General features: G+C 58.7%; 1 protein-coding gene across 1 annotated transcript in view; it reads left to right on the top strand.

Moving 5' to 3' along the window:
- The window catches only part of HIP1 (huntingtin interacting protein 1), a 26,752-nt gene extending 388 nt beyond the window's left edge, over positions 1 to 26,364 (top strand). The window contains exons 2-31 of the mRNA XM_014959751.1: positions 7,347 to 7,410; positions 8,049 to 8,191; positions 8,642 to 8,698; positions 9,180 to 9,260; positions 12,544 to 12,620; positions 12,861 to 12,922; positions 14,333 to 14,473; positions 14,989 to 15,046; positions 18,183 to 18,258; positions 18,634 to 18,765; positions 19,635 to 19,732; positions 19,924 to 19,996; positions 20,380 to 20,563; positions 20,659 to 20,747; positions 20,839 to 20,955; positions 21,040 to 21,141; positions 21,903 to 22,097; positions 22,236 to 22,383; positions 22,520 to 22,606; positions 22,726 to 22,833; positions 23,224 to 23,360; positions 23,462 to 23,572; positions 23,679 to 23,737; positions 23,863 to 23,956; positions 24,325 to 24,425; positions 24,526 to 24,631; positions 24,805 to 24,928; positions 25,111 to 25,172; positions 25,681 to 25,792; positions 26,125 to 26,364. Coding sequence (XP_014815237.1) covers positions 7,347 to 7,410; positions 8,049 to 8,191; positions 8,642 to 8,698; positions 9,180 to 9,260; positions 12,544 to 12,620; positions 12,861 to 12,922; positions 14,333 to 14,473; positions 14,989 to 15,046; positions 18,183 to 18,258; positions 18,634 to 18,765; positions 19,635 to 19,732; positions 19,924 to 19,996; positions 20,380 to 20,563; positions 20,659 to 20,747; positions 20,839 to 20,955; positions 21,040 to 21,141; positions 21,903 to 22,097; positions 22,236 to 22,383; positions 22,520 to 22,606; positions 22,726 to 22,833; positions 23,224 to 23,360; positions 23,462 to 23,572; positions 23,679 to 23,737; positions 23,863 to 23,956; positions 24,325 to 24,425; positions 24,526 to 24,631; positions 24,805 to 24,928; positions 25,111 to 25,172; positions 25,681 to 25,792; positions 26,125 to 26,135 — 3,009 coding nt within the window. The 3' untranslated portion in view covers positions 26,136 to 26,364. The remainder of the gene's footprint in view (positions 1 to 7,346; positions 7,411 to 8,048; positions 8,192 to 8,641; positions 8,699 to 9,179; positions 9,261 to 12,543; positions 12,621 to 12,860; positions 12,923 to 14,332; positions 14,474 to 14,988; positions 15,047 to 18,182; positions 18,259 to 18,633; positions 18,766 to 19,634; positions 19,733 to 19,923; positions 19,997 to 20,379; positions 20,564 to 20,658; positions 20,748 to 20,838; positions 20,956 to 21,039; positions 21,142 to 21,902; positions 22,098 to 22,235; positions 22,384 to 22,519; positions 22,607 to 22,725; positions 22,834 to 23,223; positions 23,361 to 23,461; positions 23,573 to 23,678; positions 23,738 to 23,862; positions 23,957 to 24,324; positions 24,426 to 24,525; positions 24,632 to 24,804; positions 24,929 to 25,110; positions 25,173 to 25,680; positions 25,793 to 26,124) is intronic.
- The last annotated feature ends 1,317 nt before the right edge of the window (positions 26,365 to 27,681 follow it).

Below are 27,681 nucleotides of genomic sequence, written 5' to 3'. Positions count from 1 at the left end.
CCGGTTCCCGGCGATCTCCCCCGGTGCTGCTGCAGCCGGGGCCGGGGTTCGCTCCACCCCCCCCCCCCCCCCCCCGTTTCACTTGCTTTCCCCCGGTCTTTGACTCGGCTGGGCTCAGGTGGCGCCACGGGGACCCGTGTCCCCGCACGCCGGTCTCCGCACGTGGGGGAACCCCTCAGCTGGATAATAGGGATGGAAACGAGTTTGGGGTGAAAAGTGGGGTTTTTAGGGTCCATTCCTGCAGTTCATCCCCCGCGCTGCTCACCTGGCAGAGGGATTTCGCTGCTCACAGAGATGGGGAGGGTCCCAGGGCTGCAGCGTGGGGTCCTGCCTCTCCTCACCTCCATTGCGGGATCCAGACATCCGGGAGGGAAAAGGGGTGAGGGGCCCCCTAACCTGCTCGTGGGAGCTGCCTCGCGGCAGGAGGCGTTGCATGAAGGGATTTCCATCAAAGCTGCCTTGGCTCTACATCCCTGGGGCATCCCTGCTCTGCAAAATTCGGGAGCATCCCGCTAGTACACTACCATGTCAGGGTGACATTTTGGTCCCAGGATGGCAGCTGGTCACCCAGATGTGTGTCTGGAGATGAGCCCCGGGGTCTGCTCCCCACATCCTCCAGCCTCGCTCCTTTATTTCCTCCTGTTCCAAAAAATGCCCAAATATTTGCTGGGAAGCAGAGGACTGCAGTCAGGACCATTTGGAACGTTATCAGGACCTTCCTGAACCACTGACCCTGGAAAACACAGCATCCTGCCCCCCCAGACAGGAATCACTGCTGCTGGAAGAGATTATCTTTGCATAAAATCCCCACTTAAAATTAAAAGCCTGGCTAACGGGGCAGCCTGGGGGAAAGGCTCCAGCCGTGGCCAGTCCAGCTGGGCGACGTGGGGCGGGAGCGATGGAGTGCCCGTAGCAATTTTTAAATGAGAAAAATAACAAGTGTTTTTCGTAGGGCACAGGCGTGGAGAGGTGCGGGGGTCCTGGGGAGCCTCCTGGTTTTCTGCCTCTCCTTGGCTCCAGCCACCTGTGCAGGGGGACTTCGGTTGCGGCAGGTCAGTAGCAAGGTCCAGCAGCAAGAGCTGGGGCCCATGCTGGCCCTTCCTGGTGCTGGAGGTGGCCAAAGCACGCCCCAAGCTCTTCTGCAGCCTCAGTTGACTGCTCGTATGATTGTTATTTCAGCTGGAGGCTTCAAAGCGATCTGACTTTTATGTTTTCAGCTTCCCCAGTGGTCATTGGTGAGGTTTGGCTTCTTCTGTAGCCTCTCTTTTTGCCCTGTTCTCCCCAAAATCAGTTTTCTTGCTGTTCTTTTTTTTTAATAAGGTGTATTGGAGAAGTCTATGTTCCTTAGACTGAATTTAAAAAACACATGTCCAAGTAATTAATCTGTATCAATCGTTTATGACACTGGAGAAATCCAGTGGCCCAACACTTTGGGTGCTGGTCCCCTGATGGTGGGCAGTGATTGTGTTCAATGTAGCAACCTCTCATCTCTGGCATTGGTGGAACCAAACTCTTCCAACCACTGGTGACCAGCCCAAGTCCTCATCTCACTGGACTCCTTGGGACCCACCAGAAGTCAGTTGGCTGACTGTCTTCATTCTTTGTCTGCTTCGAAGTTGGAGGAGCAATGGTGTTGGCGCTGTCTCATCCTGCTCCAGCTCTTGTGATGAAAGGCCAGGAGGAGCCGTGAGTTAAGTCCATGCACATGCAGCTCATGGGCCCATCACCCTGTAGATCTCCACCTCTGCTCTGATGCCACCCTGCTGCCCTCAGGAGGAGCTGGGAGCTGGTGGGGTGCTCTGTTCAGGTACACTCTAAATGTGTATCCTTCAACTTATTTTCATTTTTCTACCGTGGTAATGGTACTGCAGCTCACAAGGCAAAGGCCTTGGTGGGAGTTGAATGGCAGCTGTCATCCTTTTGTGTCTTCTTGTGGGGTAGAGACCTCTGAACATCACATCACCCCTCACTGGCCTGGCCCACGTGGTTTCTCCCTTGGAAGCACCATGTGTGCTGGAAGAGCTTCTCCATAACACATCAATTTCACCATGTGCCAGAGAGTGCTGACGGTGGTTAGACCAAGCATGACGTTAGCCTGAAGTCATCATCCTCCCTGAAGTCATCAACCTCAGGCGAGCAGACCCGGAGATACCAATGCAAGGGCAGGTCTCTGCCAAGAAGAGCCTGGTGGTGATGGCGTTGGCTTCCAACATTGCTCACAGATCTCGTGGGTCTCTTCCTGGTGACTCCAGTTTGGGATGTCCCGTGTGCCATAGCGTGGTGGGGGTCCAGCAGGGCAGAATGTGGGGCAAGGTGTCCCCAAAATATCCCCCCATGCTGGTGTCCCTTGGCATTCAGGGCTGTCTCTGGTATCTTGATCACCTTCTCACACCTTGATCTTCCTTCTCACATCCAAACTGGTGTCATCAGCATCTCCTAGAGAGGTACCTCTCAAGCCACCACCACTGGGACCAAACCCTGGTGGATGCAGTGAGATTTCAAAGTTTTTAACGTTGGAGGCCAATATTACTTTGGGGGAAATGTGATTTCTTTTTTATGGCCCAAGCAAAGGGAGATGTGAGATTTGTGTCATTTGGGGGGTTTATGGCCCAAGCAAAGGGAAATCTGAGATTTGTGTCATTTTGGGGATTATTTCTCATCTGGTGGGAGCAGGTGGTGAGAAGGGCAGCAGCACCTTCAGGTGCTCACATAGCCCTGGTGCAGGTGCTTTGTCTGGGTGTGTAGCTTGGTGGGCGAGGAGCACTTTCTAAACTCGTGGAGCAGCAGATGCAGCCAAATAGGTGTGATCCATCTGGCTTCACTTCAGCATTTTGCTGGAGAAAAACCTTTTTCTGACTCCTGGCGAGGCTGTGGTTTGCTTTTAGCTGCTGTTGGTGAGCAATATTTATGCCCTCTGAAAAGCTCACCCACAGCCCTGTGTCCTGCACACCTCCAGGGCCAGAGTGAAGACTTCCTACGCTGGGATTTGCATTTTAATTAAGCTTATGGACATTTTTTTCCAGGCTTGTTTTAGTCAGGTCTCCCTGCTGCTCGCTTTCCCCGGAGCCCCTGTGTCTGCAGGGCTCAGTTGCGAGCGGTTTTCCAGAGGTATGGTTCGTCCCAGCTCTCCATTTATAGAAAGGAATTAAGGAGAAATGAGGGAGCATTACTAAGAGGATTTGCACTGCGACTTACTCAGTTTCTCCAAATAATTTGCAATAGCTCTGGATTCTTTAATCAACACTCATTTCCTTTTGGAAATAAGCGGGAAGGTGCCGTGCAGGTCCTGAGTGGAGCCGGGCTCTTCGCTGCCAGACGGCAGATTTGCAGTTCAGAGGAGCCTGAGCGCGTAACTTGGGGAGACCTGGCGGGGGAGTGGGGGGGTGCATGTTTACATGTGCGAGAGAGTGTTTCTGCATGCTTAGAAAGTCTCTGTCACTCTGTCCCACCTCCCTCCGTGCAGTTTTGGGCACCTTTGGCCCTCCTTTGGGTGTTCATGTGCCCAGGGAGGTGTTTAAGTTGGGGGGTTCAGCCTGGTGTGGAGCTGTTGGCGGCTCCACTCTGGTGTTGCATCTCCCCGTGAGAGTCAGCAATCAGGGGGGTCCTGCAGGATGTGGTCCAGCTCGCTCCTTGCCAGCAGGATTCCTGGAGTCCTACAGGAACAGCCTGAAATCCACCCAGGAGAGGGCTGTGATGGCTTATCCAGCTACAGGAGAAGAAGCCACCGCTTGGGCAGGTCCCACTGCTCCAGTGCAGACATATCCAGTTGGATAGTGCCTGGTCTGCATTACCTGACGCTGCTCATCCTCTGAATGGCCTGAGTCTCCCTGCTCGTGGCAGTGGGGTGTCCTCGCACCGCTTTAGAGACGCTTGAAACGCTAATGATGCTCTCAGCGTTCCTGGTGCTGCTTGCCCAGCCTGGGCCGAGCACCCATGGCCAGCGCTACCCCCACTGCTGCCCCTCTGAGTTCTGCCCCCAGCCCCACGGCCCTGCCAGAGGAGGCCGACATGGCAGTCTAACCCCCTTGCAGCTCTCCTTCTCAGAGAGGGTCCCCCCGACCTCTCCTCTCCCTTCCCTCCTGGCCCTGCTGCTGGCAGCATTGCACAAGAGGAAACCCCAGGGTTTCCTTTCCCAGCAGCAGAGTCAGGGCTGTGGGGCTGGAGGAAGGGCCTGGCTGCCCCACGGAGGCTCTGTGCACCCACTGAGGTCCCCTGCCCCACTCCCAGCGCTGGGGGGGCAGCAGGAGAGGAGCCCTTTGTCCCTCCATTGGCAAGAAACCGGAGCCAGGCTGGGGCACAGCCAAGGATGCGCTGGTGGGCTGGCACGTTAGAAACGCCCTTGTGGTGTACAACCTCGTAAGTAAATTAAAATTAAAATCCCATCAGCCGGATAGTGTTGGGAAGCAGCGCCTGTGAAAGGTCAGGGTGAAAGGCCCTCTCTGTGGCAAAGAGGTTTGAGCATTCTTTCAAGGGAGCCCCAATTTCACAGCCAAAACTCATGGACGGCAGCAAAGGCTGCTGTCGCCCTCCCTGACCCTACTTGTCCCTTGGAGGTGACACTTGGAGCCTTGGTCCCTTGCTGCTGCCTTGCTCTCCTCCAGTTCGCTTGTGCGGGTGCTGCTGGGGCCACCGGCCGGTGGAGCCATGGTTTGGGCATCTCCCGAGCCCCAGTGCCTGCCCCGAGCGGCTCCGGGGGGGGGACCCTGCCCTGCCCTGCCCTCCCCGGGGGTGCAGCAGGGAGGGGGAGTTGTTCCCGTGGCACCCGCAAGGACAGAAATGTGGGATCTGGCTTTTCCTTGGAAAACCTTTTTGCCATTCACATGGACATCACCTGTGCTTCAAGTGGAGCTTGGGGATAGAGGGTCCTGGAGGCCACCACCCATCACCCTCCCACCGTGTCTCCCCACTCTGGGGGGTCACTGGGGGACTCTTTGGTTGGAAAAACATGTCCTTGCTTTACCAGGAAAAGCCAGCAGGAAACAGCACTTAAACTGGGAGCTCCGTTTCCAGCTTTCCCAGGGATGCAGCAGCCCCTGGCACTGCTTCCCTCCGGATACCACCCCTGTCTGGCCTTTGAAGGACAGCAGGAGCGGACATGTGCCACGGTGAAGCCACCAGCTTCGGGAGAGTGGTGGCCCCATCCTGCCTCCGGCTCCAAGCTTCCACTTGCCAGCTCCAGCTTTGCACTTGGCTTGTTACTTGTTGTCCAGGACTCCCATTTCAAGGCAAGACACACCCATCCTTATGCTCCTTGCCTTGCTGGGTGGCTTGTTGTGACCATTCTGCCTGTCTATGGCTGCAGACTGGGATTTTGGAACTGGACAAGCTGCACCTGGAGCCGGATCCATGGCACATGTCATCAGTGGCTGTTGGGGCGTGGGCATTAATCTCCAGGCTGCCGCCGCTGGGCAAGAGGCACCTTCCTGAGGATTTTGTTGGGATTTTTAAAGAGGAGAATGCTGAATTTTATTTTATGGTTCCATAAAGGAGCCATGGCCACAGGGCTGGGCAGAGCTGCAGAGGTGGCTCCCACCCTTGGTCCTTCTGTGTTGAGAACCTGCTTGTCTCTCTCTATTCATGCCCTCAAGAAGGGACATCTGATGGGGTCAGGTTTCTCCACTGCCAGTGGTTTTTTCAGCTCTTCTTAAAACCAAGCTAAGATGCAGGTTCTGGTCTGTGTCCAGCACACCATTGGACTGCAATGCTCATGCCTTGCAACTGGTGATCTGGGTCCCCTGCTACCCTGAAGTGAGCCTCTTGCACCTTACTTATCACCTCCATGGTCCTTACTGGTTACCTCCATGGTCACCAGTATGCAGGGACCTGGTGGTGAGCGTGGTGAGCAGCTTGGCACGGCTGGAGACCTGGGGCTGCAAACGTCACAGGGCCGCGTGCACCGGCCCTGCTCGAGAGCAGGCAACACAGCAGCGTCCCTGCAGCAGAACTGGTTCATACTGGGACATCCCGTGTTTCAGTCAAGGGGGTGGGGCTGCCATTGGCAGCAGAGGGTGAGATCAAAAGCTGTCTCAGCCCTTCAGCACGTTGTCCCCTCTCCAGCTGGCAGAGGGACATTCTGGGGAGATGGGTTGGGCTCAATGCTGGGGGGTCTGGGCCATGCCCAGCCGCACGTGGGGTGCCCATGGCTGGTGCCTGTGGCCCCCAGCCCTGCTCAGCACAGAGTCATTGGGGTTGGCCGGGCTGAAGCCATAGCAGGGCAGACTCGGAGAGGGTGAGCAAGCGGGGATGCAGGAAGGATTGCAGTGAGGAAGGCGCTGGGATTAATCCTGCTGCTTTAATTGGTTTATATCAGTAATTAGCTACTTCCAGCAGTGCTGAGCCAGCTGGTTTCTTCCCTCGGCAGTGGGATCCTTGTGGAGCAGGTGCCAGGCTGCCAGGAGTCATGCAGGAGCTTGGGGAGAGAGCAGCCCTGGGCCAGCATCACCCTGCTCCCCACAAACCGCGGCCAAGTAGGAGCAGCCACAGTGTCTTCCCACTGCCGGCACAGCTCCCCGAGGGGCAGGAATGGCGTAGGGTTAAAAATCCTGCCCAGGAAACACTTCCATGGGCTGCTGCTGCCTCTCAGGAGGCTGAATGGAGCACTGGCTCTGCCCAGGCTCCTTGGTGTGGGCTTCCCCTGGTCCCTGATATCTGCTTCACGGGTCTTGCCTGTTCTGGCTGGGAGCAAAAGCACAGCTTGTGGACAGGGTTGTGCCAGCGAGAGGCTGCCAGCCCCTCGGGAGGGTAGTGGGGAGCAGTGGTGCCATCCATGGCTGTTGTGCCTGGTGGCAGTGGGGTGGCAGCAGGTGCCAGCCAGGGCAGCTGCCTGCACTGCAAGCAGCAGGTCCATCTCCTGCCCCTCCATGGCTGGGGCCATGTCCTTCACTGCCAGAGCTCTACTCTGTCCTCTGCAGCACACAGTGCTCTCACCGTCCCCCTACCGGATTCCCTGTGCCCCCCAAAATGCCCTCTCTGCTCAGTTCCCCCTCAAAGCGGAGCAGGACCCACCAGCTGCTGCCCATGATCCAGAGGGATTTGCCTTCCCTCTGCCTGTCCCACGGCTCCGAGGGCAGGAGAGGGTCCTTTGTGGTCACTGCTTTAATTGCGGTGGTTATGCTGAGTAAATGAGTCCTGGCAGCAGCTGAACTTGGCGGATGCCAACCGCATCCCAGAAAGGCATCCAGCAACAGGCAGCATCCAGCTGGCACGAGCAGGGGCTGGGGACCTGGATGGGACCCAGCCACCCACAGGTGCCGGCAGAGTTGGGGGGTCCCAGCAGGTGAGGGGGGATGAAGAGGGGAGCCCAAACCCTTCCCATCTCATCCCCTTCCACCACTTCTCTTTTGCAGACTGTCAGCATCAATAAGGCTATTAATGCGCAGGAAGTGGCTGTCAAGGAGAAACACGCCAGAAATATCCTTCCCAAAGTTGGCCGTGGGACAAGCGAGCGTGGGAGCAGGGCCGGGGCTGCCCGGAAAAGGGGCAGTGGCGAGGCTGTGCGTGGGGAGAGGTGCTGGCACTGCCGGCCCAGCATGGCAAGCTGGATGCTGGGGTGCTGGGGGTGGCTGGATGGAACCCTGGGGGGCTTTCGATGATGGCTGGGGTTTTTCCAGCACATCACAAGGTCCCTGCTCAAGCTGGGGCGGCATTTGCTCATCACTGGGTGCCCAGCCTTGTGCTCCCGGCGCTGCCGTCCCCTAGGAGGGTGGGAGAGACAGAAGCCCACAGCAGGTTATCTGCCTGGGTGAGGATGCTTAATCCCAAAAGGTGCTTGTGAGCATGCTGCCACCGAAAGCAGATCCCCAGCATCCCGGCAGAGCAGCCGGGAAGGCTTGGAGGAGGCACAGTCCTAGCCCTGAGCATCCCACAGTGCTCCTGGATGGGTGATGTGGGACTGGAGGAGAGGGGACAGTGTGTACCCAGGCTTGGCAGTTTATCAGCTCCCTGCGGTGGCCCGGCTTCTCTTGGCTCTGCGGGTACCAGCCGCTTCAGGGTGGCTGCTCTCCACCACCGCCAAGAGGGAGAGGAGTGTTTCCTTGACCGGCCGCCACCATGCATCCTGGGCACGCACCACGAGAAGGGGGCACAGACCTTCTGGTCAGTGGTGAACCGGCTGCCGCTGTCAGGCAACGCTGTGCTCTGCTGGAAATTCTGCCACGTCTTCCACAAACTCCTGCGGGACGGCCACTCAAATGTGAGTACCTCCAGCTCGGCTCAGCAGCCGCCCCGGGCACAATTCCTTTCCGCGGTGGGGCTGCTCGGGGTGGTGGGAGATGCTGGCGCATGGGTGCCCTCCTGGGTGGGAATGGGCACAGGGACTCCCTGCTCACTCTGCTGGAGCCTTCCCAGTGCGGCTCTGTGCCCAGCCCCCCTGCGCTACAGCCCCCAGTGCCGGAGGAGACCACAGGGCATCAACATCAGTGCAGGAGCCATCAGCAAGGAGCCTCCTGCCCCATGTGTGGATGGGGAAACTGAGGCACACTGGAACTGGCAGTAGTGACACCACCAGCAGGCTGCAGGGTTGGGAACGCGTCAAGGCCTCCCATTCCTGACCCCGGTTGCCGGCGCCAAATTTGGCATGCCTTGCTGTGGTGCTCTGCCTGCTGCCCATGGTGCCTGCTTATGTTCATTGTTGTTCCTCCAGGTGCTGAAAGACTCAGTGAGATACAAGAATGAGCTGAGCGACATGAGCAGGATGTGGGTAAGCAACTGATCCCACCGGCCACGGTGGTGGAGACACCCTGGGGGTCCCTTGGCAGACACTGGGTGGGGGGTGCTGGCTTGGACAGTGGTCTTGCCCCGAAGGAGCCAAGTTCTGAGGGCTAGCAGATGGTCAGCCGTGGCTGACCCGTGACAACCAGGACCTCCCTGGGCTGGGTTTGCTGATTGTGTTTGATATCCCATTAAAATCAAATGCCTCCTTCCTATTTTATAGCAAAACCCAGTAAAACTCAGCTCTGGTGGTCAAACGCAGCATTGAAATCTGTAGAGAAGGTGATGAGAAGGTCTTGACCAAATCCTTTTGGCACATTTGCTGCAAGCCAGCCTGCAGCCCATGCGTCAGCAAGGAAAGTTTTGGCTGTGGTTTTTGGGGGAGATAAGGGAGGGGTGACTCATACTGCAAGCGGAGGGGGCTTTTCTACAGCCTGCCCCAGATCTCCACAGCTTTTTGGTGTCCCCAGGGCCACTTGAGCGAGGGCTATGGACAGCTCTGCAGCATCTACCTCAAACTGCTGAGAACCAAGATGGAGTTTCACACCAAGGTGAGCACTGTCCTGTCCCTGTGACCATAGCGGGGGATGGGTGATGGCGCACTGGGGCAAAAGTGGTGGCAGTGTTATGGTGCGGGACGAGGGCTGGCAGAGCCCTCCCGGAGCTCTCGCCCCTGAGTGTCTTCTCCTCTGTCATGGCCAATCTGCCACCTCATGCAATATGTCCCAGGCTGCCAGGGCCCATCCTTAGCCTGCATAAAAGGTGGCCCAAGGATCAGTGCCCCAGGGCTGGACAGTTTCACGGTGGATCAGGGCTCCTTGGAGGCAACGAGGCTGGGCTGGGAGTTGGGGGGCTACAAGAAGCAATAAGAGACATTCAGCTTTGGGGTGTGCATCCATTCCCAGGTATCCTAAATGGGCAGAGGTGGAAGAGGCCATGGAGTTCTGGAGTGGGGAGGGCTTGTGGGGGCCATGCCATGCCACACCATAGGAGGCAGCACAGGCAGGGCAGGTGTAAATCACCCCTAAAACGCTGCGGCAGAGCCTGGCTTTTCTGTGGCACCATGAATTGAGGGAGGGAAGCTGGGGATTTGGGCTGGGGGAATGTCCTCGTTGGTACATGGAGAAGGATGAGCGGTAGCCCCTGCTCTGGATGGCGTGCAAGTGTGGAGGATTATTTGCCGTGGTCAGCAAAGGAGAAATGAAATAGATGAGTATAGAAACATGCCTTTGACTGGGATTGAAGTTTGGATGTAAGGCATTCTAATGCTTTCTGAAATAGGTTTTTATAAGGGCAGGAAAAGTGGAGTAGGAGTGACAAGTCAGCCTCAAAATTCAAGAATGGTGGGGAAATAATGATTAACTTAACCTGAGCACCGCTGAGCCTGCACAACTTAATTCTTCTCAGCAGAACTTTAAGAGAGTCACAGGTTTAAGGTTTCTTTATGAGCACCCAGTTTATCACAGACCATAAATCTCACCTAAGATCATAGAATCATAGAATGGTTCGGGTTGGAAGGGACCTCAAAGATCATCGAGTTCCAACCCCCCTGCCCTGGGCAAGGACACCTCGCACTAGAGCAGGTTGCTCAAGGCCACATCCAGCTTGGCCTTGAACACTTCCAGGGATGGGGCATCCACAACTTCCCTGGGCAACCTGTTCCAGTGTCTCACCACCCTCAGAGTCAAAAATTTCTTCCTGAGATCTAATCTGAATCTTTTTTCTTCCAATTTAAAACAGTTTCCCCTTGTCCTATCATTACCCTTCCTGGCAAAGAGTCCTTCTCCAGCTCTTCTATAGGCACCCTTCAGGTATTGAAAGGCCGCTATAAAGTCTCCCCGGAGCCTTCTCTTCTCCAGGCTGAACAACCCCAGCTCCCTCAGCCTGTCTTCATAGGAGAGGTGCTCCATCCCTCTGATCATCTTCGTGGCCCTCCGCTGCACCTGTTCCAGCTGGTCCATGTCCTTCCTGTGTTGAGGACTCCAAAGCTGGACACAGAGCTCCAGGTGGGGTCTCATGAGTGCAGAGCAGAGGGGTAGAATCACCTCCCGAGACCCGCTGGCCACACTTCTGATGCAGCCCAGGACATGGTTGGCTCTCTGGGCTGACAGCACGCACTGCCGGCTCATGTTGAGCTTCTCATCCACCAACACCAAGTCCTTCTCCTCAGGGCTGCTCTCCAGCCATTCTCCACCCAGCCTGTATTTGTGCCTGGGGTTGCCACGCCCCAGGTGCAGGACCCTGCACTTGGCTTGGTTGAATCTCATGCAATTTGCACGAGCCCGCCTCTCCAGCCTGTCCAGGTCCCTCTGGATGGCATCCCTTCCCTCCAGCCTGTCAACTGCGCCACCAAACCTCTCGGTCCCCAGCAGCCTCAGTGCTCCCAGGGCTTCTCCCCTTCATCGCTTGCCCAACTTAGAATCAGAATCATAGAATCGTCTAGGTTGGAAGAGACCGTTGGGATCATCGAGTCCAACCATCTCCCCTACTCTACAAAGTCCTCCCCTACACCATATCCCTCAGTACCACATCTAAACGGCCCTTAAACACAGCCAGGGATGGTGACTCCACCACCTCCCTGGGCAGCCTGTTCCAATGCCCGACCACTCTTTCTGTGAAAAATTCCTTCCTAATGTTCAGTCTAAACCTCCCCTGTTGGAGCTTGAAGCCATTCCCTCTTGTTCTGTCATTAATTACCTGTGAGAAGAGACCAGCACCAACCTCTCTACAGTGTCCTTTCAGGTAGTTGTAGAGAGTGATGAGGTCTCCCTCAGCCTCCTCTTCCTCAAACTAAACAGTCCCATACTAAACTTGGTAAACTTCACTGTGCATAGGATGCTGCAGGGTCAGTCCCAGACACAGTCAGCATGGTGTCCCATCCTGTGCTGTCCCCAGCTTGAAGTAATCAGTGCTGGTCACTGAAATCCATTTTTAATCTCCTCCCTTTGGGCTCTTGGGCCATGGATGCTCCTGGGCACAAGAGCTCCCTGGGGAAATCCCATGGCACCATCCCAGATTAGGTTTTTTCTCCATTAGGAGCTTGTTTCCAGCCTCCCAAGCAGCGATGCTGGGCAAGTTCCTTCTTTGGGCTGGCAAAAGGATGCCCCGGCTTCAGGTCTGCTCCATGCTGTGCTGGCTGCCAGATGGAATGGAATGGAATGGAATGGAATGGAATGGAATGGAATGGAAAGGAATAGAATAGAATAGAATAGAATAGAATAGAATAGAATAGAATAGAAACTAATTGAATCTCCTGTCAAGAGGAGAATGGGACGTCACGGTGGGTTTGGAAGCCCTGCATGGCTTCAAGCACCCTCTTCCTTGTGGTAACCGCTGCAGCAGGTTTGATCCCCGTGGTGTTTCCTTCCTTTCTGAGCTCAGCTGACAAGAGGTGTTTTCTGAAGGCAGGCTGTACCTGTCACCCCTGTTTAGTTTGGACCCATGACGTGACCTCCCCCGAAACGCCTGGGCAGCATGAAGAGGCTTTGCCCCCTGGAGCAGATACTGGCTCTTTCCCACCCCCCAGCTCTCAGCGATGCCATGAACAAGCTGGTGGCCTCGTCTCCTCCCTGCTCAGCAGGTTTCTAAGCCCAGGGAGAACTGACTTTTCTTGCTGGGGAGAATGCAGGCACCATGGGTTGGGGATGCTGCGGTCACCCAGGGCTTGTGTTAGCCCTCTTTCCTCCCCTCATCACTCCCTTGACACATCCAAAGTGCTGTCCCAGTCTCTAGTGCTGGAGCCACCGGCCAGATCAGCAACTGGGTCCTCCCAGTGCCCTGGCTGGAGCAGGAGATCCTCTGGAACCCTTTCCCAACTCTCATTTCCCCACACAGAATCCCCGCTTCCCTGGCAACCTCCAGATGTCTGACCGGCAGCTTGACGAGGCCGGGGAGAATGATGTCAATAATTTGTGAGTGCGGGGCAGGGGCGGGAGGCGAGAGAGGGGGGCAGATGCAGGCAGGGTGGCACGGCACAGTCCAACCTCACCAGCAGCGTGACCGAGCTGGGGACAGGACCCTGCACCTTCTCCCTAGCCCTGCAGTGGGTGTGGGCAGACCCCTGGGCAAGGCTTGTCCCTCTGGGGTGGCATCTGGCACGGGTTGAGGTATCCATATGGATGCTCCCCAACCATCCTCATCCCTTTTCCTAGTTTCCAGCTGACGGTGGAGATGTTTGACTACCTGGAGTGTGAGCTGAACCTCTTCCAGACGGGTAAGCCCCTGTGCTGCCCTGCCAGCAGTCAGGGTGGGGGTCCATGAGGGCTGAGCTGGCTCCAGGTGGGATGCTGCAGGAGGTCATCACACCTCATCCCTACTTCTGGGCGCTTCACCTGCGTTATTATTAGTTGCAGTCCCTGCGTGCCAGAGTGGTGCTGCCTCATGGCAGCCCTTGTGCTGTGCTGCAGGGCTGGCTGCACCGCACCACCCGCTCCCACCTCTGCGACACCCCTTCCACCGCACCAGCTTCGGGCTCTCCTGCTCCCACAGCCTCCCTGGGCTGAATTTTTTCTGGTCTTAACTGGTGGACTCACGACAGGTTTTGACTTTTATTAGCAGTGAGCTCAGGCTGCTGCGGGTGTTTGCGGTGGTGCTGGAGCTGGGGGACGCATGGGGCACTGACATCCTCCTGTGCAAGCAAGTGGGAGGGAAAAAAGCCAGTCTCAATGCTCAGCGCTGCCACGCACCTCTGCAGGCTCCAGCAGGACTGGGGTTGGGGTACATCACAGCAATTCTGGGGTGAGCCCTCGTCTGCAGCAAGCCATGGGCGCTGGTGGGACAGGGTTGTTTGGAGGGAGCTGGAGCAGTACCCTCATCTTGGGGCTGCATCTCGGGGCTGTGTGCTGGCACAGCAGGACGGGGCTGTGCCAAGAGGCTTGTCCTTGTTCCGCAGCCCCATCCCCGTCCCCAGAGCTCACCTGGGAGCTCTCACTGCTCTGCCCATTGGAGGGGAGTTGCTGGATGGAGCTGCCGCCTCTGGCTACCCTGCCAGCGTCCACTGAGGGCAGGTGGCCCACAGCTCGTGGGAGACCCGCAAGGCTGGACCTTGAAGTGGTCACTGGACACATCTCCAGCAGCCTGGCATCCCATGCCGCAGGCTGCTGCAGCCCTGCCAGAAATGCCTTCATGCCCTGGTGTTGCGGGGCACATCCTGCACCCCCAGCACGAGATGCAGTTCACTGTCACCTGGACAGAGGATCATGGCTGTGAGGCGCTCCCACTGCTCCCGGCCCTTTCTGAAGCATCTTCCCCCTGGCACACACAGTGCACCCCAATGCCAGTGGGATGGCAGTGACGGGCACAGCGCAGGGGCTGCTTGTCCTCAGGGGCTGCTTGTCCTCAGGGGCCGGGGCTCTGCCTGGGGACCCGGCAAATACTTGGGACCGGGGACCTCCAGCCCATGGTGCCAGGCTGAAGTGTTTTCAGGCCTGTGTGGGAGTCCTGGGTGGGAATTTAGCCTCTCACTGGGCCAGACTATGGGGTGGCAGGCTGGGTCCCCAAGGGCCAGCAGGTGTCTTGCTCCGGGTGAATGGCTTTTGCTGCGGGTGAAGTTTGCGGACACAACCAACACGGCATGGCACCCTGTGGTGCTGCCGGAGCCTGATCCCATGCTTGTTCCCCACAGTGTTCAGCTCCCTGGACATGTCACGCTCAGTGTCGGTGACAGCGACGGGGCAGTGCCGCCTGGCCCCACTAATCCAGGTGATCCTGGACTGCAGCCACCTCTACGACTACACCGTCAAGCTGCTCTTCAAGCTCCACTCCTGTGAGTGTCCCCAGTGCCAACTCAGGCTTGGGGGGGGGACAGAAGGGGACATAGGGGTCCCCCACCCTGCTTGGGCTGGGCCATTTGCTCCCCAGCTCCTTCTCAGCCTTTTTTTGGGGAGCAGAGGGAGTCACCAGAGCCAGGAGACAAGGAGATGCAAGTGCTGGGAGACCAAGTTGTCCCAGGAAGCCTGCCCTGCTGAACGCCCCTTGGCCATGGGGAGACGGTGCCCACCAGGAGCTCCCCTGGCTTTGGACAAGCGCTGGTTGCAAAACCTACATCGCCCAGTTGTGGAAGCTGAAGGCCAGCTCACTGTCTTTGTCTGCCCTGGGCTGGGGACGTGATCCCCTCTGGCAGACGGACCCTGAGCCCAGAGCATTCATACCTGGGAGGAGGGTGACCATCTCTGGAAAAGACCCGTCCCCATATGGCCATTCCAATTGGGACACCCTGATCCATCCTGCTTTCCTGGCATGGAGACAACTGGTGACATTTCTGCTTGTTGCTTCTTCCAGGTCTGCCGGCAGATACACTGCAGGGCCACCGGGATCGCTTCCTGGAGCAGTTCAGAAAGTAAGTGCCCAGATGCGGGGCTCTGGCTCTCCCCGCTGCCAGCAATGCTCCAGGGGGTCCCGGGGCAGAGGGCACAGGGAGGTACACCAGAGCCCCTGGCCAGGACTCAGTCACCGAGCCATGGAGACGGAGAAGGGGCAGGAGTCAGTCTTGCCTGGGGCTCTGAAATCCATTCCGCTTTGACCTCTCGGCTTTCCCTGGGGCTTCCTCCAGGGCAGCGGCTCCGCTTGACTAATCCACAGCTATTGAATTACCAGATAACAGCATTATTAATTCTAGCGAGGCGTTCAGTCGCTGGCAGCATTTTCGATGATTTAAAACCCTCAAACCCTTTAATTGCAATTTTAAATGCAATTTGCAAGTTGACTTGCTGAGTTGAAAGTTTGGGCAGGGGCTGAGAAGCTGAGTGTGGGGCTGCTGGTGGGGACACCCTGGGCTGGGTGTCAAGTGAGCAGGGTGCTCAGCAGTGATTTCTGCTTGCAGTGGGACTGTCGGCTCCATCAGGAGAGGGATGCATTGGTAGGAGCAATGGGGGAGGAGGGTGCAAGCAGTGTATGGAGACACAAGCCTCAGGAGGGGACTCACGGTCATGGTGCTGGGGGCACAGGACAGGGAAAAGAGATTTTCCTCCCAATTCTGTTGAAATTTTTAAAAAATGTGTTTCACAAACCCAAGGGAACTTGTTTAAAGGGGTAGCCAAAGGATTAAACCTTTGTGTGTTGCAAAGCTGAGGAGGGGTCCACAAAGAGCCTTGCAGAGAGCCTGGGTGCCAGGGATGCTGCTGGGTGCTGCAGGGGAGCAGAGGTGGCTTTTGAGTGGGAAAAGCCATCCTTGGGTGAGGAAAGATACAAATGGTAGAGTTCATTTCACCACTATCAACATGTCTGTCCCAAATTAAAATACCAATATGAGATTTTAAAGGCGGAAGATATGAGATGTAGGAGGAGAGAGCCAGAAATGAGTCGTGATCACCCAGTTACCTGTGACCTTGGACACAAAGGTGGCTGTGATGCTGCTGGAGTATTGCCGGTGCCCAGGGCTGAGAAGTGGTGTGGAGCTGCTTGATAAAAAGGACTAAGGGAGAGGGGAGGGAAGCAGCAGAGGGGCTGACCCAGCACCTGGCACTGCAGGGAAATGAGGAGTGGGAGAGAGTCTTGATGAAAAAGACAGCATGGGATGGGGTGGCTGCTGCTGTGTGGAAGAGTGTTGGGTTTGTGGGAGGCCATGAGCTGCTGCAGGGTGAACTCAGGGGGAGCAAGGACATTTATTTCCAAAAGCTCTGGGAAAAAATGCAACTATCCTGTGAAATATCCACAAAATATCAGTGACACCAAGCTGAGTGGGCAGTCAATATGCTGGAGGGAAAGGGCATCCAGAGGAACCTGAATATGCTGGAGGAGTGGGTCTGTATGAACCTCATGAAGTTCAGCCAGGCCAAGTGCAAGGTCCTGCATTTGGGTGAGGGCAATCCCCAGTACCAGCACAGACTGGGGGAGGGAGGGAGGGAGGGGAGGAGGGTTGAAGGGATGGATGGATGGATGGATGGATGGACGGATGGACAGACAGGCAGAGAGCACCCCATGGAGGACTGGGTCATACTGGTGGGTGTCAAATGGGACACAAACTGGCAATGTGCACTTGCATCCCAGAAAGCCAAGCATCTCCTGGGCTCTATCCCCAGCAGCGTGGCCAGCAGGACAACGGAGGGGATGCTCCCCCTCTGCTCCACTCTCCTCACAATCCCTGGAGCACTCCTCCAGCTCCAGTGTCCCCAGCACAGGGCAGACATGGACCTGCTAGAGCCGCTCCACAGGAGGCCACCAACATGGTCCAAGGGCTGGGACACCTCTGCTGTGGACAAAGGCTGAGAGAGTTGGGGTTGTGCAGCCAGGAGATGAGACGGCTCCAGGGAGACCTTCCTGTGGCTGCTCAGTACCTAAAGGGGCTTCTAGGAAAGAGGGAGAGAGACTTGTGACCAGGGTCTGCAGTGACAGGACAAGGGGCAGCGGTTTTAAACTGAACGAGGGTGGGTCTAGGTTGGACATGGGGAAGAAATGTTGTCCCCTGAGGGTGGTGAGAGCCTGGCCCAGGTTGCGCAGAGAAGCTGTGGCTGCCCCATCCCTGGAGGGGTTCAAGGCCAGGTTGGAGGGGGCTTTGAGCAACCTGGTCTGGTGGGAGGTGTCCCTGACCCCTGAAAGTCCCTTTCAGCCCAAACCACTCTGTGAGTCCGTGGTCCTTTGAGATGTGAGGGCAGGTCTCCCCTGGATTAGTAACTGCACAAAGGAGAGGAGACAGATACCAGCAAGTGTCTTGAGGTGATCCCAGCGATGGTGTTGGAACCACAAACTGCAAAACAGCGCCTGTGGGAAAAACACTAGACAGGAACATCAGCAGATGTCCCTGGGCTCTGACCACCCAGGGCAGGGACCTTGGGGTGGATATTGACAGCTGCTGAGATACTGATTGGGATGCCGGGGTAGCTGGAAGGGAGGGGAGCTGTGAGTGGCACGTGCAGGAGCTGCCACTCTTCCCCAAAACTGGAAATTCTGAAGATGGGTAGCCCTGCTCCTGCGGGAGATGTTCCTGCGTGGAGCTGAGGGATGCTGCAGAAATGCTGGAGATGTGGTCTCCAGACTGGAAGCCCCCAACCCACTCATGGCTGGGGCCATAGTGGGAGCAATGGTGATGTTTCTCAGCTGTCCCTTCAAGCTTTAGCCATGGTGAGGACAGCACAAAGAGGTGGCTTTGCCTCAGCGTGACCCAGTGCAGCGATTCTGCTGTGGTTCATGGTTTCATAGACTCAGAGTGGTTTGGGTTGGATTACCGTGTAGTCCAAACTCTCTGCCATGGGCAGGGACATCTTCCACTAGATTGGATTCCTCAAGATTCCTTCTTTCTGCTCATCAGATCCTGGGTTTATGGCAGAAAGCCTACAGCAGGCAGTTTTTGCCAGAGATGGCAGGCTGGTGATGGAGTCTTCTCAGGATCTGCCACAGGTTTAGTGGCAGCACACAGCAGCATCCCCTCCGGCATAGCACAGTGACACCCTCCTGGAGCCAGTCAATGGGCTGGAGATTTGAGGTGGGGTGTCTGGTTTGGTCAAGAGCCGTCCCTAACCATTCCCTGCTCCTTGCAGGCTGAAGGACCTCTTCTACCGCTCCAGTAACCTGCAGTACTTCAAGCGGCTGATTCAGATCCCACAGCTGCCAGAGGTGAGACAGTCCCTGGTCTGCACACTTGCTGTCCCTGTGGCTGTGGTTGATGGCAGTAGGAAATGTGTGTCCAAAAAGAGTTGCGGGCCACCTTGCCTGGCTTCCAGGCGCCGGTAGCAATGTAGGGCTTGTGAGCCTGAGGTGGGATCCTGCGGGATGGAGCTGCCCCTTCAGCCTGGGCTGGGATCCCCTTGCTCACCAACCCTCAGCCCTGGCCAGGATCCATCCTCATGGGTCCTGGCTCCAGCCCTGTTGGTCCTGGCTCCCTTCCCACGGGTCTGGGCAAACACTGGGGCAGGATTTTGAGCAACTGTGCCCAAACCTTGCAGCAGTGCCAGTTCCCACCCCATCAGCCATGCTCCCCTCCTTCCCCAGAACCCTCCCAATTTCCTGCGCGCCTCAGCACTGTCGGAGCACATCAGCCCTGTCGTGGTCATCCCTGCTGAGGCATCCTCACCCGACAGCGAGCCCATCACAGACCTGGTGGAGATGGACACGGCATCGCAGGTGAGCCACCGCAGCACTGCCCGTGCCCCTTGGGCTGCAGAGAGGGCGATGGGTGCACTTTCAACTTCAAGACCAGGGTTATTTCTCCAAAACCATGCCGTGGGGGATGAGACAAGAGGATGGCCTTGGACACTGGGGGGAAGGTGTGGGTGCTGTGTGTCACATGTGGATGCTGCTAGGTCTGAGCCAGAAGAATCATAGAATGGTTTGGGTTGGAAGAGACCTTAAAGATCATCTTGTTCCCACCACCCTGCCCTGGGCAGAGACACCTCCCACTTGACCAGGTTCCTCCAAGTCCCATCCAACCTGGCCTTGAACTCCTTCAGGGATGGGCCAGCCTCAGCTTCTCTGGGCAACCTGGGCCAGCGTGACAGCAAAGAGTTTCTTCCTGAGATCTCATCTAAATCTCCCCTCTTCCACTTTAAAACTGTTCCCCCTTGTCCTACCACTTCATCTCACAGTGCTTCTATTAGTGGTTTGCTGCCCTCCAGTGATGGTCGGCTGGAGATGTTTGCCTTCCCAGCATCGCCCCTCAGCTCTGTGTGCTTGTGTTAGCTCTTCACTCCCCCTTTCCACCAAGGGTTGTACCTAGGCACTGGGCATCTTGGAAGGGGAAGGGGCATGCAATGGCATGGCTTTGGGGATCTTCCCCTCCACCTCAGGAGTTAGGTGGGGATGGACCAGAGGTGCTGCATGTTCAGTATGTTCAGTGCCCTGGGAGCAGCAAGGGGGATCCAGCCCCGGTGTCCAGGCAGCACGAGCAGGCAGAGTCCTGCTGGCATATGGGCTGGCTCGTCGGCGACGTGGAGGGGATGAGGGCTCCTGAGTGGTGGTGGCTTCACTCCAGGTCCGTGCTTCTTTCCCTGCAGAGCCTGTTTGACAATAAGTTTGACGACATCTTTGGCAGCTCTTTCAGCAGCGACCCCTTCAACTTCAACAGCCAGAACGGGATGAACAAGGATGACAAGTGAGTAGACTCAGTGATGCCACAGAGGCGACTGGGGACTCCCTCCACAACCCAGCACCATGGCCACCTGCCAGGCTGCCGCAGCACAGCAGCTGCGGTGGCACAGGGGATGCATCCCCTCCCAGGATGTGTCCCCACTGCACCAACACAGCTGGTGGCACTGAGGATAATACTCCATGTCTCCTTCCCAGGGACCGGTTAATTGAGCAGCTTTATGGGGAGATTGCAGCCCTAAAGGAGGAGCTGGAGAACTTCAAGGCCGAGGTAGGTGACAGCCATCCAGTGGTGTCATGCAGTGAGCACCCACGTGGCAGTCCAGGGGCAGGGTGAAACCCAGCAGCTCACACTGGGAATGGGGCTGGTGGGGTGGTGGACGTGTCTCCAACTGGGCAAGGTGGTCTGTCTGCCTGTCCTGCTCTGTGCCCGAGGGCTTCTGCATCCCTGGAACAGACCATATTGGGGATCACCAACCGTGCCAAGGGGAGTGTGTCCCTGCCAGGATGCTCAGCATCCTCACTACTGCGTCCCGCTGCACTGGGGGCTCTGCGGGGTGCTACCCGCGGGGTGGCCACCAGACAGTACCAGTGAGCATTGTCCAGTGCCAGCAGCCACCGAACGGCACCGGAGCTGCCCTGCCGTCCCTGCAGAGTGCCCGGGGCGCGGTGCAGCTGCGTGGCCGTGCCAGCGAGCTGGAGGCCGAGCTGGCCGAGCAGCGGCACCTGAAGCAGCAGGCACAGGATGAGAGCGAGTTCCTGCGCACGGAGCTGGAGGAGCTGAAGAAGCAGCGGGAGGACACCGAGAAGGCGCAGAGGAGCCTGACGGAGATCGAAAGTGAGCGGGGAGAGCCGGCACCCAGCTTGGGGTGGGGGTGTACCCTGGCGTGGGGGTCCCAGGTACTCACCTCGGTGTCACTGCATGTATGGTAGGGCGCGCACAGGCCAACGAGCAGCGGTACAGCAAGCTGAAGGAGAAGTACAGTGAGCTGGTGCAGAACCACGCTGACCTGCTGCGGAAGGTAGGCTCTCCAAAAACCCTCCCAGGATCCTGTTTCCCAGCCATGCCCCCCAACACCGGGGGTTGCTGAGCTCCCTCTCTGCCATCCCCAGAATGCGGAGGTCACCAAGCAGGTGACAGTGGCCAGGCAGGCTCAGGGGGACATGGAGCGGGAGAAGAAAGAGCTGGAGGACTCCTTCCAGCGGGTGAGCGAGCAGGCCCAGAGGAAGGTGAGTGGGGACATGGGGAACACGCCAGGCTGTCGGGGGGGGACTCCCCCATAGGGCACCATCAATCTGTCTCCTTGCCCCCAGTCTCAGGAGCAGGCAGAGGTGCTGGACACACTGAAGCGGGAGCTGGCAGCCAGCAGACAGGAGCTGCAGGTTCTGCAGGGCACCCTGGAGTCCAGCACGCAGGTGAGAGCCCATGAGTGGCCCCCCACCAATCCCACCACCGCCCCGGGACAGGCAGCCCGGATGAGAGGGAGGTCTGCCCACTGCCTTGCTGGATGGGCAAGGCATGACCCATCCAGCCGTTACCAACTGTTGGCCTGATGACTAGCTCCCTGTCTTCTTCCTCACCACATCTAGATGGGTTTAGCAATCATACCAGGGGGTTTAACACTCCTGGGTGCAAGCGCGTGTGGAACAGTGGCCTCCAGCAGCAGGGGTCATTGAACAAAATCCCTGCACGGGCAGGCAGTGGGCATCTGCCCACTGTGAAACCCAGGCAGGGAGCATGCCATCACATCACAAGCCTTTGGACTTGCTGCCCTACCAGAGAGTATCTGATGCTTGTGAAGCTGTAAAGGACAGCAGACATTTACAGACTTGTTGATGAAGGCAGAAGCTGGCAGGAAAATGGAGCTGCCCATTCTTGGGGTGGGAAGACGCGCTGCAGCAGGATGGGCATGGGGCAGAGCCGTCTCTGGGGCCAGCAGCCAGCACGTTTCTTTTGCTCATCCATCAGGATAAAAAGAGTGATAATAAAAGTGAATTTTCGCCCATAAAAGTGAAAGGGTTCCCCAAGGGGCCTTGGCTGGCCCCAGGTGAGGCCATCAGTGCTGCAAGGGTGCTGCTGGGCAGCGGGTGATGCAGGGGACAGTCAGAGTGGCGTGAGGCTGGACTGTGAGCCCCAAACCGAAGGGTTCTCCTTCAGCTTTTTCATGCCCACTCAGGTGGGAGTGGAGCAGAGCACCCGGATTGCTGGCCTGGAGCAGGAGAAGGACAGCCTGAGCCGGGCAGCGGAGCGGCATGGGGAGGAGGTGGCCGCCCTGCGGGTCGAGCTGCAGCAGCTGCGGGACACGCTCAGCCATGAGCAGGAGAGCAGCAAGATGGAGCTGGAGAAGCTGCAGACCCAGCTGAGAGAGAAGGTACCCAGGGGTCATCTCGGTGTCCCCCTCCCTGCTGAGCTGCGGGGGATCAGCAGAGCTGGGGGCAGCAGTGTCGGGGTGTGGGGGTGGTTGCCAGCTGGTGTGGTGGGGGCCGTGACACCCGCACTGGCTCGGCAGGAGAGCAAGGAGCAGGTGCTGCAGCAGCAGCTGGCCGAGGAGCAGTTGGCCCTGCTGCAGGGCACTGCGCGGGAGGCAGAGCGGATGGTGCAGGATGCCCTCAGTCGCCTGGAGGATCCCGCTCACATCGGCTGCACCAGCTCTGCAGGTGAGTTCCCCGGTGCTCGCCAAACCCAACGTTCTTGCAGCCCACTGCCGTGCAGAGCCTCGTTCCCTGCTGTCCTATGGGTGGTGGAGAGCAGCTCTGCTGCCGTGTTTGAGTCCTGCCTGCTCTCTGCCTGCAGATTGCCTCCTCTCCAGGACGCTGGCAGCCTCTGAGTGCGTGGAGCGCCTGCGGGACGCGCACAGCAAATACCTTTCCAGTCGTTCAGGTGGGAGCCGGCAGCCCCAGGCAGGGGCTGTGCTGGGGGAAAGGGGTGGCTCAGGCACCCATGGGCTGGGTGGGCATTGCCCACTGCGGCTGAGGCTTGTGCCCGCTCTTCCGCCACAGCCGTGGGCTCCCTGCTGCCCTGCCTGGCCCTCTTCGCCCACCTCGTCAGCGACACCCTCTTGCAGGGCAGTGCTACCTCCCACGTGGCCCCCATGGAGCCCGCCGACCGTGAGTGCTGCCATGGGGCAGGCAAGGGTCGGGGCAAGCAGGGGGCTGGAAGGGACAGGGTGGTGGGGCAGGCAGGATGCTGGGGCAGACGGGCCAAGGTGGGCAGGTTTCTGGGCTGGGCAGGGACTGAGGCAGATGGTACTGGTGATGTACTTTAAGGGGACAAGACTGCGGTGGGCAGGATTTTGGGGTGGGCAAGAGCAAGCACAGGCACAATGCTGGGGTCAAGGTGGGCAGTATGGTGGAGTGGGCAGGGGTCAGGCAGGATGCTGAGGCAGGCAGGGGCTGGGGTTGGGCAGTGGTGGTAGTGGGCAGGATGCTGGGGCAGGCAGGGGACCGGGGTCTCTGTCCCCATGTGTGGCACCCTCAGCCATGGGTGCTGCCCCACAGGTCTGCTGGAGATGTGCAAGCAGTGCGGCAGCGAGGCCTTGAGCTACCTCAGAGCCCTGCAAGACCCAGGGACAGTTGAAGGCGCTGACTGCAGCCCGGTGATGACCTGCCTGGGCCGGATCAGCGCCATCGGGGAGGTGGGTGCCTCGGGAGGGCTGGCAGGACAGGGTTGGGCCTGTGGCAGGCACCACTGGAGGGGTTGGCCTGAATGGTCCATGCCATCCCGTCCCCTCCCCAGGAGCTGCGACCCAGGGGGCTGGACGTCAAGCAGGAGGAGCTGGGTGACCTGGTGGACAAGGAGATGGCAGCAACAGCGGTGGCCATCGAAACAGCGTCTGCCCGCATTGAGGTGAGGGTCGCCATGTGTCATCCGCGGGTGTCGTGCCTGCCAGGACCACCCCCACGAGGGCAGGATGGCATGGGGGGCTCAGCACAGCCTCTCCTCTCTCTACCAGGAGATGCTGAGCAAGGCACGGGCTGGTGACACTGGAGTCAAACTGGAAGTGAACGAGAGGTGAGCGGTGGCTGGAGCGAGCTGGGCAGGCGGGAGGGAGCCTGGCGCCACGGGCAGAGTGGCTGCCCCACACCTCTGGGGTCTCCCTGCCCCAAAAGTGGGGCTCAGTGGGGTTTGTCTCGTAGGATCCTGGGCTCCTGCACAGGCCTCATGCAGGCCATCCATGTCCTCGTCCTGGCCTCCAAGGACCTTCAGAGAGAGATCGTGGAGAGCGGCCGGGTGAGCCAGGGGCAGGGCTGCAGTCAGGGTGCGGGCAGGGCATGGGGGTCATGCTTAACAGCCGGGGGTCACCGCGCGCTGGCGGGGGATGTGCTGCTCTGAGGCTTGGCCTGTTGGGGCATCAATGCCAGATGGCAGGAGCTCCAACCCTGGGTTCTCTCCCTGGCTGTGGTCCCCAGGGTGTTACAGAGGTCCCTGATGTCTTCACACAGGGGACCCCATGACCCCCCGGGTTGAGTGTCCCCAGCTCCCACGCACATCTGAAATGAAACCCTGACTTACTCTGTTCCCCTGAGAGGAGGGGCTTGGGGGTCCCAGGCCTTGCCACCCCTGTCCCCAATGTGTGACTCTGCCTTTCCCACTGGCAGGGTGCCGCGTCCCCCAAGGAGTTCTACGCCAAGAATTCCCGATGGACTGAGGGTCTCATCTCTGCCTCCAAGGCCGTGGGCTGGGGTGCCACCGTCATGGTGTAAGTGCCACCGTCACCAGAGGGGGGAGAGGATGCCAGGGTCCTGCTGTCCCCATGGGGTGGCAGGAGGATGCTCCAGCCCCTTTCTGCCCTCTTGCAGTGATGCTGCCGACCTGGTGGTGCAAGGCAAGGGGACATTTGAGGAGCTGATGGTCTGTTCCCGGGAGATTGCAGCCAGCACTGCCCAGCTGGTGGCAGCCTCCAAGGTAGGAGCCTGACACCCTGGGAGGCTCCATCCCCAAGCAGACAGCATAGAGACTGCTCCCCTGCCTGTGGTTTGGGATGACCCTGGGGCACCGCGTGGTCACCCCGAAGCATGAGGCTGGTCGTCTGCTCGTGCTGTGGGGTGTAAGTGCAGCCCTCCTCGCTTCCCTGGCAGGTGAAGGCTGACAAAGACAGCGCCAACCTTTGCAAGCTCCAACAAGCCTCCCGGGGAGTCAACCAGGCAACGGCCAACGTGGTGGCATCCACCAAGGCCGGGAAGTCGCAGGTGGAGGAGAAAGGTAAGCATGGGGCTGCAGGAACCCCGAAACCTCTGCTCTTCATGCTTACTGTCTTCAGTTGGCTCTGCCCCGGTGGCCACTGCCTATGGCTGCTCCTTGCTGCCTGCTGGTTCCATGGGAGTTGCTGGGGGTCTGAGCTGGGGAATGGAGTTGAGGGGGGCTGGTGGTGTCTTTCTCCGCAGACAGCATGGACTTCTCCAGCATGACGCTCACCCAGATCAAGCGTCAGGAGATGGACTCACAGGTAGGAAGTTCCCCTGTGTTTTGGGAAACATGCATGGTGGGTGGGGGCACCCCAGGTGGCACCAGTTGGTGGGGAAAGACCAAGGTGTGAAGATAACTGAAGGATTTGCCGAGGAGCTGCATGCAGTTGGTCCTTGAGCCTTCCTCGATGCTGTCCCCATCATGGTGCAACAGCCCATGACCTCCCCCCTGCCCCCCTGTGTGCCTGTCCATCTGCCCCACAGCACCCACCTCCACCTGGCACAGGGCAACCCAGGGCGTTCCCCTGCCCCAGGTGCCCATATAGGTCCCTCTGCCTTCACCTGCTTGCAGAGGCAGAGCCCACCTGAGCTCAGTCCCCTCCCAAGGCCATCGGAGCACTCATGGGATGTACCTCAGTGGTCTCTGGGCTCGATGTCAGGGAGATAACGGGTGTGAGAGGGGGGTGCGGGGTCCAGTACAGCTCCATGGCAGCACCTGGGTGCTGTGCTGGGGTGCAGGGTGGCCATGGCATGCATGATGTCCTTCAGGTGCGGGTGCTGGAGCTGGAAAACCAGCTGCAGAAAGAGCGGCAGAAGCTGGGGGAGCTGCGCAAGAAGCACTACGAGTTGGCAGGAGTGGCAGAGGGCTGGGAGGAGGATGGTGAGTGCATCCCAGTCCTACTCCAGCCAGGAAGCTGCACCGGGAGTGAGTGGGGCGGGGTGGGGAAGCCCTGCCTGCAGTCCAGGCAGCACATGGGGACGGGTTTCACTCTGGCTGGCACAAGTGGATCCCAGGTATAGTCAACACACGTGGGCAAAACCACAGGGCTCCTGACCTGTGCCTGTGGTGCCCACATCACCCCTGGGCAGGGTGCACGGGCGCTGCTGGGGCTCTGCTGTCCTGCAAAGTCCTGAGGTCCCAGGGTGCTGGGGTGGCAGGGTGCTGGGGGGTACCGCATTTCTCTGCACCCTCTGACCCTCTCCCTCCTCCAGCTGCAGAGTAATGCCCGCGGCAGAAGCAGCCCGCAGGGGACACCCCCACGGCGGGCTGGGCCCCAGCTCAGTGCAGCCTTTTGGGAAGATACACATTAAACCGGTGCAAAAGCCACTCCGAAGCACACGTCCTCCGCGTCCCCCCCGCCAAGAGCTGCCTCCAGTGCCGCAGCACCAAGAGCCACCTGGCGAGACCCTGGGGCTGGGAGCGAGGCCTCACCGGCCGGACACCAGCCACAAACCACACGTGTATTTATTAGAGCTGCTTGGGGTTGGGGGGGTCTCCGGGAGGGGGGTCTTTAACACTTTAGTTTTGTTTTTGCACAGATTTTCGGAACTCTTTGAGCCGGCTCTGGCTGAGCGAGAACGGTCAGGTTTCTTTTGCCTCTCGCTGCTTCTTCAGCCTTAACCCGGTCCCTGGCTCGGCGCAAACACCCCTCCCTGCGAAGGAGCCTGCCGCGGTGCCGAGGGCCCCGGGGGTGCCGCCGGGTTGGGAGCCAGCTTTTGGGGTGCTGCTGGGCTTGGTGCTAGGTGTGCTCCCCCCTCCTGGAGGGGCACCGAGTGCCTTTGGCTGCTGCAGGGTTGGGGGAAGCCTTCCCGTGGGACAATGCAGCCGGTGACACTGGGGTGCCAGCAGCAGCACTGGGAGCAGCCAGTAGTGAGGAGGGAGTGGGGCGGGTGGCAGGAGGGATACCATGAGCTCCTGACCCCCATCCCAGGTCCCAAAATACCCCCCATCCCTGGAGCTGGGCTGCCCTGCCCCAAAAGATCACTGTGTTCATGCCAGCAATAAATCCTCCACAAGGTGCTGGGTGTGGGTTTGGGCAACTGTGGTGCCACCGCATAAGCCACCAGCTCCTGGGGACAGGGGTGGCTCTAGGGCAGCAGCACAGAGGGTTTTGGGGGGCAGCTGGGGTGCCCTAAAACCACAGCACCCCAAAGCTAGAGCAAGCAGCTCCTTGTGCCTGCTCACTCCAGGCTGGTGTCACCCATGTGTCCTCGCCACCCTCTTTGGTGCACGGGGGATTGGTGCTGGCATTGCCATGGGCAAGGGTGGCCATGGGGCTGGCACTGGCCAGGGAACCTTTGTGCCTTGGAGCAGGGGGCTCGGAGGGCAGGGGGGTGTCTGCCAGTTCTGGGCTCCCTGGCTCATCTTGCTGCAGTGGGGACAGTGGTGTCAGACCGCACAGTGATGTCCCCGTCCCCAACAGCCACCCCCATGGTCCTGCTGGTGCCCCTTGCAGGATCAGGGTGTCCGTCCCAGCCCGGCAGCATCACTGCCTGCACCCTGCCTTCAGGCTGCCACTTCCTGAGGGGGAAGACAGCCAGACCAGCCTCCCCAGTGCTGGGGGTGCAGGATTTGGCCTTTCTCCCTTTAGGAAGTGGTGGCATCGCCCAGAGACGCTGGGCTGTCACCGCGTGCTTTCCCAGTGACGTCGGTTTGGCCTTGGCTGGCACTCGGAGCAGGGGGACCCGCCTGCATCCGCCTGTCCCACTGGCACATCACCGTGGCCTCATGGCTGCCACCTCCGGTGCAACTGTCCACCATGCAGGGAC

The sequence above is a fragment of the Calidris pugnax genome, unplaced genomic scaffold, assembly GCF_001431845.1.
Source record: "Calidris pugnax isolate Ruff unplaced genomic scaffold, ASM143184v1 scaffold461, whole genome shotgun sequence".
NCBI classification, from domain to species: Eukaryota; Metazoa; Chordata; class Aves; order Charadriiformes; family Scolopacidae; genus Calidris; species Calidris pugnax.
Note: the sequence above shows the minus strand (reverse complement) of the source record. Positions and strands in the feature narration are given on the sequence as shown.